A 12,570-nucleotide genomic window follows, 5' to 3' on the forward strand; every position below is an offset into this window, starting at 1 on the left:
TTTTAACCCAGCGCTGGGTTATATTTAACCCAGCATTTTTTAGAGTGTAGTATACAATATATAACACCCACAAATGCTGAGTTTTTAATTTAAAACTTTTCATATTTAATTAAATGAGTGTATTTATTTATATAAAAGATATTTATTATGTTTTAATGTTGCTTTTGTCATTTTGTAGCTTGACAAACCATACTGTGTATTGGAAACAGAGGAATGGATGTTCTTCAAAACGTTTATTTCACAGATGAAAGAAAGTCATATACAGAAAGACATGAGGATGAGTAAATGATGAGGTAACACTTTACATTATGGTCCCATTAGTAAACTTTAGTTAATAATGCATTAACTAACAATGAGCAACACTTATTATTCTTTTTTTAAGCATTAATACACTCTAAAAAATGCTGGGTTAAATACAACCCAGTGCTGGGTAAAATAGGGACAAACCCAGCAATTGGGTTGTTTTGACCCAGCGGTTGGGTTACTACTCAGAAGGTTGGGTTAAACATTTAACCCAACCGCTGGGTCAAAACAGCCCAATTGCTGGGTTTGTCCCTATTTTACCCAGCACTGGGTTGTATTTAACCCAGCATTTTTTAGAGTGTACAGTTTTTATGACCTCGTATTTATTGGGTCCACTTCAAGAAGTATTTGTACTGCAAGAAAAAGAAAAAAGGCTAAAAGGTGATTTATCATTGTAAAAAAAACGTAGATGATACAAAAATATATCATAAATATTATATAAATATATATTTTAACACAAGAAAATAGTTGAACTCAAACACTATTGCACTGAATATTTTGTGGCTTTTTAGAGATATGAGCAGATTTATTATTAAAAGTATTGCAATTCTGGAAATTTACTGGAGATCTGCATTGCTGTACACATGCATAGATGTACACACTGACAAACAAAAACAGCAAATAGATGAATTATAAAGCAGCAACATCAAATCTAAGCATCAAGAACCGTTACATGAGCTCGGTTTATGAATTCATAGCAAAATTTGAGCTCAACTGTTCTAACTGACCTGGGTTGTGTTTCCCAAAAGCATCATAAAGCTAAACGCCGAATGAATTATTGCCCCCATTTGCAGTCTGGAGGAATTGAGTCAGAGCCAGTCTGAAGATTTTGGACGGTCTGAGTTGATAGAGTTCACTGAAAATCATGTAGTCAGTGTTTTGTTTTGTTTTAGCTGTAGATTATGAATCTGTCCGGTTGGAGAACATTAAACATGAAATTCCGAGCCATTTTAAAACAATTGTTTTCATTTGTTGTGTCTCTCAGCAATGACTTGTGCTTTTGTGTGAGTTTGTGTTATTTAGTATATGATGCCCAGTTTTTCTTATAAACATTTACAATGTCTGCAAATGAATGATACCTAGTTTTAATATTTGTTCAGGTTTTAAAAATCGTGTAGTGCCATCCAGCCTTTAAGTAGAAACCATTGGCACCAGTGGTCTCGATACAAGCCATTTAGGCTGCTTTTGGGAAACTCAACCTATACAACCGGTGTGGGACAAAGCAGAGATGACTCAAAATAAACTGTTCCCAAATGATAAGACATGTCAGGTGACTGAAACATGTTGAACACACGCCACTGTGAGGCAGTCTGAGGACGAGTACTGAACTTTGCTTTGACAGCCTATTTGTGCAATATTTAAATCGTAGGATTTAGATGGAACAACCTGGGTAAATATAATGATTGAGCATTTCTATACCGTGACGTATAGAATAAATGTGTATTTTGAACCTTAAACCGCATAAACACATTTCATTACACCAAATACACAAAATAGTGTTCTTTTTAGCAACATCATATGACCCCTTTAAAGGTGTACTCAGTATTTGTGTTTGTTGTACAGTCATCTTGGATTTATACTGACACCTTGTGGTGTGGCTGTAGCATGATGCTAAAGCTAATGTTGTCAGTTACCAATGCCCTTGTGGAATCTAATGCAAGTGTATATAATTATAAACATATTTTTCAAAAGTATTATTTCTTTCTTCTGTGTGAAACTTTCTTTAATGAAAGAAAAACACAGGTTCCTACAAGAACTATAAATGGTTCACTTTAGAAAATTGATTTTCGAAGTTTATTGAAGTACGTTTTGCCAAAAACTTCTACATTTCTCGTTTAATTCAATATGTTACTAGTCGTTTCTTTGTAATTATTTGTGAAATTTGCTATCAGTTTCAGAGTGAAAATTTTTTCAAAGTAAATCCTACAACGTTTTATTTTTTTTCAGTGTTCCTCAAGCAAACCTTCATAAGGGAATGTGTTTTTGAGGCAGTTGAATATTAAAGTTCTCTGAATACACACTGGTATATTTTAGGCTTTTTTTATTTTTAAGAGTGTAGGTATATAGAGACAAATTGAGCCTGAAACCTGGTTTATGCTCGATGTGTCTGTACAGGCACGAGGGTGTGTGAAACAAAAAAGTGACGACATTGCAGCTCTTGTGAAACTGCATGTTGACTCTGCAAGGCTGGTTCACCGCTGGTTTTTTATTAATGACTAGTTTTATATTATCCTATGCATACGTCTCATTGAAAAGTAAAGCATGGTATTATGAAATATATATTTGTGTCGTACAGGTGAAGAGTTAATGAAGCTGGGTGAGGAGGACGAGCAGGGCTGGTGTAAAGGACAGCTGGTCAGCGGAGAAATAGGCCTCTACCCTGCTAACTACGTTCAAGTCATCACATCTTGATCACCCGCCCTGGATGAGACCCACACCTTCACTGTGGCAGCTGTAAGGTCAGGTCACACTGAACTATGGCAGTTGTGTCCAATACACAGCCATGCAACTGCATGATGGATTGAATGCCACGATACTCGAGGAGATTCAGAGAGGAGTGCGCAGTTCAGTGTTTTATTTTTTCTTTTCACTGACACTCTAGAGGACTTTAAGAATAGTTAGTCCCGCTTTGCCCTTGTGCTTATTGAAAGATCAGTGCCTTTATTATAAAATGCCACAGACATTCACAACATGGCTATTAATGCAGCACACGGTTGAATGGACACATTGTTTGTCTGAATCATTTTGTTCACAGGAAGACGTGCGAGTCGCCACTGTTGGATTTGTTTTGATAGATAATCATTGCAGTCCTCTTGTTTTAGTATTTCACATTTCAGTTACATATCAGAATCATTTCAAGTATTTGATCAAATCTATGCTGACTTTATATATTCAGGTTTTGCGAATCTTTCGTGAGAAGCGTGTTAGTGTGTTGATATATTTTGTGTAATATGTTAGATCGTTGTAGTTAAACAACATTTCTTTGGTTGTAGTTCAGAATTGAAGGATTCTTCATTGCATATTTACCTATGTTTTCACAAAAGATATATGGATTTATAATATACAAATTGTCACTGGGCAGATGCTCTTACTAGTCGCTCTTTGGAGTCGTGATTCTAGGATTCTTGTCAAGGGATCCGGGAGGAGATTCTAAAATCTTGTTGATGGGATTGTTTTACTTTTTTTAATTTATCTTTTTGTTTTTATTTGGAGCGCATGAAAGTTTCTGATGTCAAATGATATAAAGTGTGAGAGAAAGGGCAAAACCTCTGGGCTTCTTGTGGGCTTGTAAAAGTGAATGTGTGAGTGCTTATGGGAAATGTTTCCATTTCCACATGCTCTGCCTCCAGTGTGCCCCACTGTGAACATGGTTTTACATGAAACTACTGTAACAGCTAATACTAATCAATGTAAAAATACCAAATAAAAGTGAATGAGATTCTTATCGTCCTATGGTGGCTGTGATGCTGCTTAAACACGAAGTTTTACATTTTTGTTTAAAATTAACAGTCTTAAATGATTACATTAAAGTTGTTTGGAGGGGTTTTGTGGTTTGTAAGGCCAGGACAGTTTACAACAAATGAGGTGTATCCTGCTGCCACATACTGAAGCATTCTGTTAATTTGGTTCTCCTCAGGTTTATGAGATATTACATACATTTTTGTTTTCTTATAATGTTGAAAGTATTTTTCAGAATAAAATATTTTGTTATTTTGTAAATATCAGGAAATTACTGGGTAGCTGACATGACATTTCAAGTAGTCATGCAGTAAAATAAAAATTTTACATTTTTATTTTTTTAATCGTTTATAATTATTATATATACACTCTAAAAAATGCTGGGTTAAATACAACCCAGTGCTGGGTAAAACAGGGACAAACCCAGCAATTGGGTTGTTTTGACCCAGCGGTTGGGTTACTACTCAGAAGGTTGGGTTAAACATTTAACCCAACCGCTGGGTCAAAACAGCCCAATTGCTGGGTTTGTCCCTATTTTACCCAGCACTGGGTTGTATTTAACCCAGCATTTTTTAGAGTGTACAGTTTTTATGACCTCGTATTTATTGGGTCCACTTCAAGAAGTATTTGTACTGCAAGAAAAAGAAAAAAGGCTAAAAGGTGATTTATCATTGTAAAAAAAACGTAGATGATACAAAAATATATCATAAATATTATATAAATATATATTTTAACACAAGAAAATAGTTGAACTCAAACACTATTGCACTGAATATTTTGTGGCTTTTTAGAGATATGAGCAGATTTATTATTAAAAGTATTGCAATTCTGGAAATTTACTGGAGATCTGCATTGCTGTACACATGCATAGATGTACACACTGACAAACAAAAACAGCAAATAGATGAATTATAAAGCAGCAACATCAAATCTAAGCATCAAGAACCGTTACATGAGCTCGGTTTATGAATTCATAGCAAAATTTGAGCTCAACTGTTCTAACTGACCTGGGTTGTGTTTCCCAAAAGCATCATAAAGCTAAACGCCGAATGAATTATTGCCCCCATTTGCAGTCTGGAGGAATTGAGTCAGAGCCAGTCTGAAGATTTTGGACGGTCTGAGTTGATAGAGTTCACTGAAAATCATGTAGTCAGTGTTTTGTTTTGTTTTAGCTGTAGATTATGAATCTGTCCGGTTGGAGAACATTAAACATGAAATTCCGAGCCATTTTAAAACAATTGTTTTCATTTGTTGTGTCTCTCAGCAATGACTTGTGCTTTTGTGTGAGTTTGTGTTATTTAGTATATGATGCCCAGTTTTTCTTATAAACATTTACAATGTCTGCAAATGAATGATACCTAGTTTTAATATTTGTTCAGGTTTTAAAAATCGTGTAGTGCCATCCAGCCTTTAAGTAGAAACCATTGGCACCAGTGGTCTCGATACAAGCCATTTAGGCTGCTTTTGGGAAACTCAACCTATACAACCGGTGTGGGACAAAGCAGAGATGACTCAAAATAAACTGTTCCCAAATGATAAGACATGTCAGGTGACTGAAACATGTTGAACACACGCCACTGTGAGGCAGTCTGAGGACGAGTACTGAACTTTGCTTTGACAGCCTATTTGTGCAATATTTAAATCGTAGGATTTAGATGGAACAACCTGGGTAAATATAATGATTGAGCATTTCTATACCGTGACGTATAGAATAAGTAAAAGTTATGACTCAAAATATGCTTCATCAAACAGTTGAAAGGCCTGTCATGAGGCACATTGTTCAATCATACATCATAGTCCCTTTATTCCTTTGTAAATGTGGTACATCCTTTGTCTTAATAGACAGTTCTCATTCACTCTTGCAAAGCGTAAGGATTTTTCAGTTTTTACAGAACACATAACACAACACTGTTCTTGTATTTACTGATTTTGTCACTTATTCAAAGAATTTCCTTTTCTTGCCTTGCAATTTCATGTAAAATATATTATCTAAAGCAATATTTACGTGTACAATTAATTCAGAAAGATCTGTAGACACAATTTAATTCAGTTCATCTGCAGTTCGAAAAGAAATTCACATTATTAACCCCAAAGTTCTGTTGTTTTATAATAGAACAGTGATTATTTTTTTTAGTGTGCATCAAGGTCTTTGAGGTTTTTCTCCACAAGATCAGCGGTGAGGTTCTGTTTGCAGTCCCGAAGAGCTTTGATGAGATCCTCCACTCTGGCGTTTTCTTTCTTCATCTTCATCCACTGTCTGATGAGCTCCCTCACCTGCTCCTCCAGGTCACGGCTGTGCTTCTCCTGTATGCCTTCCAGCTGAGTGTGCTTAAGTCCAAGTTTTCTTCCAAATTGAAGCCACTTTCTACCCAAATGTTCAACAATTACTTCAGTTGCAATGTTTATTTTTTCTAAAAAAAAAAAGAGATACAAAAAGTTTGAATTTGATTAGAATCTGAATAAAACTGAAAATCTTTTCGAGTGGTTTTCTGCAGGGCCACTAGTTTTACAACATGATTTGGACTTCAGTTACTGTATTTGTAACACTTAAAGGGTTAGTTCACCCAAAAATGAAAATGTTGCCATTAATTACTCAACCTCGTGTTGTTCCAAACCCGTAAGACCTTCGTTCATCTTCGGAACACAGTTTAAGATAATTTTGATGAAATCTGAGGGCTCGCCACACGCTCGCGTCATGAACGTGCGTCCACAAGTGACGCAGTAGAGATGAAAATGTGGAATAAAGTCGTTATTTTTGTTTTCTTTGTGCAAAAAAAGTATTCTCGTAGCTTCGTAACTTTACAGTTGAACCACTGATGACACACGGACTACTTTGTTGATCATCTTGGTACTTTTCTGGACCTTGAACGTGGTAGTTACCTTGCTGTCTATGGGAGGGTCAGAGAACCCTCAGATTCATCAGAAATATCTTAAATTGTGTTCCGAAGACGAACACCGGTATACCGCCCAGCACTACCTCAGATTTCATCAAAAATATCTTAAATTGTGTTCCGAAGATGAACGAAGGTCTTACGGGTTTGGAACAACACGAGAGTGAGTAATTAATGACAGAATTTTCATTTTTGGGTGAACTAACTCTTTAAGTAACAATGTATGAAGTTCACTGCATAAAAAACCCAAGCAGCATTGCAAACAAATGATACAAGACCTTTTCTCAGAAATAGCATCACTGGTTCTTCACATTAATGCATCTTTCTTTCAAATAAATGCCACTTTGGTTTCATATTTTGTTACTGAATGTGATTCATACAATTTTAAGTGTGGCATAAGGGTACGTTTACACGACAACATTATACTAAAATGGGAAACGTTTTTCCTTTGCGTTTTTTGAAAAGTTTCACGTACAGACGACAACGCTGTCAAAATGATCCCCATTAACATGGATTCACAAAAACACTGTATTATGCATGCCAGGCCAGTAGTTGGCCAATGTCACTTTGTAAAGAAACACTACGCACCTGCACACATATATACTGAACTCGTAATGCACATTTTTGTAGTTTACATGGAGACGATAACAGTATCATTTTCCAAAAATTGCACTTAAAAAAACTGTTTTCAAAAGTTTGCATTTTCTAGCCCCCCAAAATGCTGATGTTGTATAAATGAATGACCAAAACGCATACGTTTTCTGGTTTTAGTTGAAAACAGTGTCGTGTAAACAAGCCCTAAGTTTCCAGATACTTTTATGGGAAATACTGATCAACATAATCAGCATTATTTGACCTCAAAGGGCAATTACTGTGTACGTTGCCAAATAGCAATGTGTTACATCCTATTTTTGTTAAATTTTCATAATAAAGTTTTTAAATTTTAAAATCATTTAGTGATTAGTGAGTAAAATTACTTCATTTTGTGTACATCTTTAACCCTGTAAAGTCTAAATTAAATTCGAATTACTTGAACAAAATATGAAAGAAAAAAATGGTATATGCGTTTTATGTTTTGTATCACATTTGATACATCAGGCTTTTATGGCCCATATAGTTTGATATGAGAATACTTGAAGCTGAAAAAAGTCCCATACTGAACAAAAATATGCTATTTGGTGTAGATGTTGTTATATGGCCAAAAAGTAAGATGAAATTATCATAGATTGTAATGTAAATCTACAAGATTTCTATAGTATAGCAGACTACTTGCATAAACTGCATATAAATATCAGCTGTCACTCTACATTTCCCAATAATGTCTTAGTAAGATGATATTTAAATGCTTAGTTTTATGATGAAAGCTCTGTAGTTTTTATTGTGGGGGCAAAATATATAATGTAATACAATATAATGATGATTAAGAGATGTACACACACATACAAAATCCTCAAAAGCCTCTTGTATCATTTTTGATACTTACTTTTTAACATGATTTTTCCAAAAAAATGATGTTTGGATATGTAAACCTGATTTATTAATAAGATTAATTAATCGTATTAGTAACAACATAATTCCAATTTTTAGGCTACTTTATAAAAATCAGCAAAGACTTATAAAGACGTATATAATGACCTGAAGTTGGACAGTATTAGAATTATACTAAAAGGTCTTTTACTTACTAAACAAAGTATATAGTATTAGGGTTGCAAAGGGGTGGAAAATTTCTGGTAAAATTCCGGAAGCTTTCCAAAAATCCCTGGAATATTCCCCAAAAAATCCTGGAAAGTTTCCAAAATTTCTGGAATGTTTCTGAAATTTACTGGAAATTTTCCACCTTTTTGCAATCCTATATAGTGTACTTACTGTCATCTGATTGATAGTATACTATGTACAACAGGTTTTTCAAGTGGATAGTTTAAGGCCTTAGAAATTCATGTATTACCGACATATAATACAACAGGCTTAATAGTTTATTATTATTATTATTATTAAATTGTATTACGTGTTTAACAGCATTATTTCAGCCCTGTTCTTTATATTGCCCATGAAAAAACACACAAATCGAACTATACTGTATGAGCTACGTAATGAACGACTAAATAAGGACCGTTTTAAAAAGAACTTAGTGTGAAAAAATAAGCAATTTGTTACCAGTAATGGAATAGAAGAATGGAACAGTCAATAGCTGTCATTATTGGGACAGTATCTAGGCCTAATGAGTATCTAATAAACAAATATTAGTGTAAAAGATACAAGTTACTAGGCTAACGTTATTGGATTACACAATAGTACTAAAATAAAATATTACTAAAATATAATAGACATTAGTACGTGAAAAGGAATAAATGTTAAAACCGACTTGACATAAACAGCATTTCACATACTAGTGATAAGACGGAAGTCGCAAGAACTATAGAGTAAACATCACCTCAGTGAAACAGCGGTCTAAAACGATAGAATACATTTTGAAAAATCACAGAAACTATACCTCAACCTGACCTTAAGCCATCGTTTCACTTAAAATAAGAGGCATTTAGAGTGTTAAGCAAAAATAGGCTATTAATCTCTGCCTAACGTTACCTGCCTCACGAGCCACTGTTTGCTGTCAGTGAACAGCCGCATGCTACATGAAACGCAAGCGTTCAGTAAAAGTACAAACCTCGCTCTTTCGCGTCCAGTACACCAGCAGGGCCCCCAGTCGCCCCTCTCTCATAATCATCTATTATTTCCAGAAGAACTCTCTGACCGATCTGGATTAGAAGTTCTCGCAGAAGTTCCGTGTTATCAGGCCCAATTGCAGTTTTTTCGATCAAGCACTCGAAAAGATCAATCCCCTTATTGATTTTCTCGAGCCTTTTCTTCCCGATGTCGGTGCACAAAAACTTTAAACTTGTCAAATTGTCTTCAGTAAGTTTATCAGAGATCGCTAGTAACATCGCTCTAAATCCGCTCTTTTCCATGATGTGTTTGTTTGAACGCTAGCACCAGTAACTGCTACAGCACTGCCGCACGACGCCCGCTTTCGCTTTCAGCTCTGGATCTCACCATCATGAAAATCCCCCACTCTGCTTCGGTGGGTCCGCTAGAAACAAAAAATGACACCCGCCAACAACTTCAGTTTGATGGTAACTTGTTTCACAGATGAGTCGTTCTTTTGAACCAGTCTTTTTGTAATAATGAATCATTTGGACATATTCGCTACTAGCGGTGTCCGATTCGAGGGCGAATTGTTCATTTGAGTCGACTTTTTTAATATTCTCGGTTCACGCTCACGTTCTGGAGTCAAAATTAGCGGTTCTAAGTAGTGCCAAAATGATTGTAAGAATTCAGAACTAAACCGGATTTTCAATCGTAATTTTCCGAATTACCAATAACTAACGTTAATGATTTGAGTTGTTGAACAAGTTCATTTGAACTGAACCGAGAAAAATAACGTAATAGCCGAACAGTAGAACATTGGAACTGTGGTATGATTGTATGACCAACGAACACACGAGACGTAGATTTTTTTATTATATATATATATTTTTTTTTAATAACAAACACACGCGTTCATGTTCATGTTCATGATTTAACTGACTCATTTTTGTGAACCAAAAGAATCGATTCGCAAAATGAATCGAATTTCGCAACACTGAAGGAGGGAACTGTAGATACCTACATCATATTGCTCCTCCTCCTTTATTTCACCCAAAGGAGGGCACTCTGTGGACACAACAGGCTACCGAGCAGCAGCAGCAAATATGAATTCAGTGAGTTTCTTCTCCAAACATTGGCCTTCCGGTCAGCAAAAGAGTCAATAAATGTATACATAGCCTACCAAATGTATAGGACATATTTATTTTCGAAACATAATTCAAAAGCAAAAGTACAGTCATAACCTCCCATTAGCAGTTTGAGACACTGAAACGCTACAATGACATAAAAGACATTTAAAGGTTTCTTTCTTTCTTTCTCACACAGTATGTGGGATGAAGTAACAGTCTATAAATGGGTTTACATTGTCAATTTATAATAAAGGTAAAACCAAGGCCCTTTTTTTAAAGTGAGGAAATACAGAGCGTTGTTTAATAATTCAATTTTATCAGAAAAAAGCATGTCATATGTCCAAACAGAGTATGCCTTCATATGTTATATTAATATTATATTGATTTCAATTAAAACCACTCTTTTATTTATCACGCTAGACATACTTTCTGTAAATGGAAGACACATGCAACATTCCAATATATATCTCTTCCATCATCATTGCCATTTTATAAAGGTTGAAACTTCACGAATCAAGACAAGAGAACATTTAGACAGGCAGACACAAAACTCTGTCCATATGACCCATTAATAAATGCAGTGCATTATCATGAATATTAAGGCAGCTTGAACGTCATGGGTTTATATACAGTGTACCCTTTCTCAGCACAACTTGATAGCATTTTCAGATGCACTACCTAAAAACCAAGCACTTGCATGCTGCCAAAACTCCCCAAGATCAATCGACATCCTGTCAGAATCACTCCACCGCATATAATAGAAATTCTAGAATACTAAAAAAAAGACCAAGTGAGCATTATAGTGACTTTGATTAATTTGTAGTGTTTTAAATCTATATTTTATATATAGACAGCTAAAGGCTAAACAGACACAATCATTACAATGATAGAACAGAACTAACTGTGCTTAGTACCTAAAGAGGAAACAGTATGATATTGATAGTTGCTAATTCACTTGACCAGAAATATTCTGAATGAAATGTCTAATATTAAATAATTTAAAAAGCACTTTAAACGAGTTGGTTCAGAGTTCAATCCTATCCTATCAATATTGAAAACATGAACATTACATTTTCATGTTAAAATTCATATAAAAGCATTGCATTTTCAAATAAAATGCTCATTAGTTGTCTATAAATGCGAAAGCAGCGATGCTTCACAAAACTTAATACAATATTCATCAGTCAACAGATAAAACAATACAAACCCTACAGCCCTCTTTCCAAACACACCTACCAGCAGAAGTTGCATATAGCTGATAGAAAAAGATGCTTAATTCAGTAACAAACAAAAGAAAAGAAATCTTTTTCTTGTAACTTTTTTCTGGTATACCAGTGAGGTGGCAGTCATGTAACATTCTTTGTAACAACATTGATCCTTACAGCAGTGGTCCTCCAGGTCAGGCCAGTCTTCTACAGCCTTTCCATTCTGTTTGAGCAGGTCACAGAGCTGGACTGAGTTATAAACAGGCCCTAGAATGGACCGTATTACTGCTTCCCTCGCAGCACTGGGATCAGAGAGAGTGCTGGACTAAGCTTGTGAGCTGGGACGTGAGCGCAGCGGCTGGGGGCTTGGGTCACCGATGGTATTCCTGTACTTCTTGCCCCGTTCCTGTTTCATGAACAGCTCGACAATGAGGTTCCTCTCCTTGTGTATCTGAATGCTAATGTCCTTGGGAATGTCTGGGATTAGCCAATCCACAAAGTCACTCATCAGCATTACCACATTCTGAACAGAGAGACAAGAGAGAAGAAACATTTGTATTAGAAAGACTCTCATGGATTGGAAACTGTCAAATTGTACCAAAAAAACAAACAAACAACTGAATAACATAATTGAAGCCATTTTTTTTTTAACTGTAAGTTGTTTTTTTTACATAATGACATTGTTTTCATTATACAGTAATTGGGTCCGTTTACTGTAATCAGAAAAAAATGATATTAAATTGTAAAGTGCATTTGTAAGTATATATCAAGGTCAGTGTTATTGCTGTTAACTTAAACAACTAAAATTATTAAAACCTTTGTTAATTGAAATAAAGCTGAAATATTAGAAACTTAAATGAAAATTTGAAATGTTGAAAAGTTGAAGTACTAAAATTACTAAAATTAAATAGAAATATTAAAGTAACAGCAACTAATAAAAAG

The 12,570-nt window shown here is 35.1% G+C and overlaps 2 protein-coding genes across 2 annotated transcripts in view; both read right to left on the bottom strand.

The window, feature by feature from the left end:
• Window positions 1–4,504: 4,504 nt before the first annotated feature.
• Window positions 4,505–9,890, bottom strand: LOC107730082 (FAS-associated death domain protein-like). Its single transcript, XM_016540814.1, has 2 exons — window positions 9,316–9,890; window positions 4,505–6,173 (listed from the first exon to the last, which is right to left on the bottom strand). The coding sequence occupies exons 1-2, from the start codon at window positions 9,614–9,616 to the stop codon at window positions 5,893–5,895; spliced, it is 582 nt and encodes a 193-aa protein (XP_016396300.1). The 5' UTR covers window positions 9,617–9,890; the 3' UTR covers window positions 4,505–5,892.
• Window positions 9,891–10,489: 599 nt separating this feature from the next.
• Window positions 10,490–12,570, bottom strand: part of LOC107730059 (anoctamin-1-like) — a 4,304-nt gene continuing 2,223 nt past the window's right edge. Inside the window, exon 5 of the mRNA XM_016540791.1 lies at window positions 10,490–12,151. Coding sequence (XP_016396277.1) covers window positions 11,954–12,151 — 198 coding nt within the window. The 3' untranslated portion in view covers window positions 10,490–11,953. The remainder of the gene's footprint in view (window positions 12,152–12,570) is intronic.

Source organism: Sinocyclocheilus rhinocerous, unplaced genomic scaffold, assembly GCF_001515625.1.
Source record: "Sinocyclocheilus rhinocerous isolate Xijiao unplaced genomic scaffold, SAMN03320098_v1.1 scaffold878, whole genome shotgun sequence".
NCBI lineage: Eukaryota > Metazoa > Chordata > Actinopteri > Cypriniformes > Cyprinidae > Sinocyclocheilus > Sinocyclocheilus rhinocerous.

Excerpts from the sequence above, each read along its gene's own strand:
- LOC107730082 (XM_016540814.1), bottom strand. The coding sequence starts at position 9,616 with ATGGAAAAGAGCGGATTTAGAGCGATGTTACTAGCGATCTCTGATAAA. Across the intron at positions 6,174-9,315 it reads ACTGGACGCGAAAGAGCGAG|AAAAAATAAACATTGCAACT; the intron begins GTTTGTACTTTT and ends TTTTTTTTTTAG.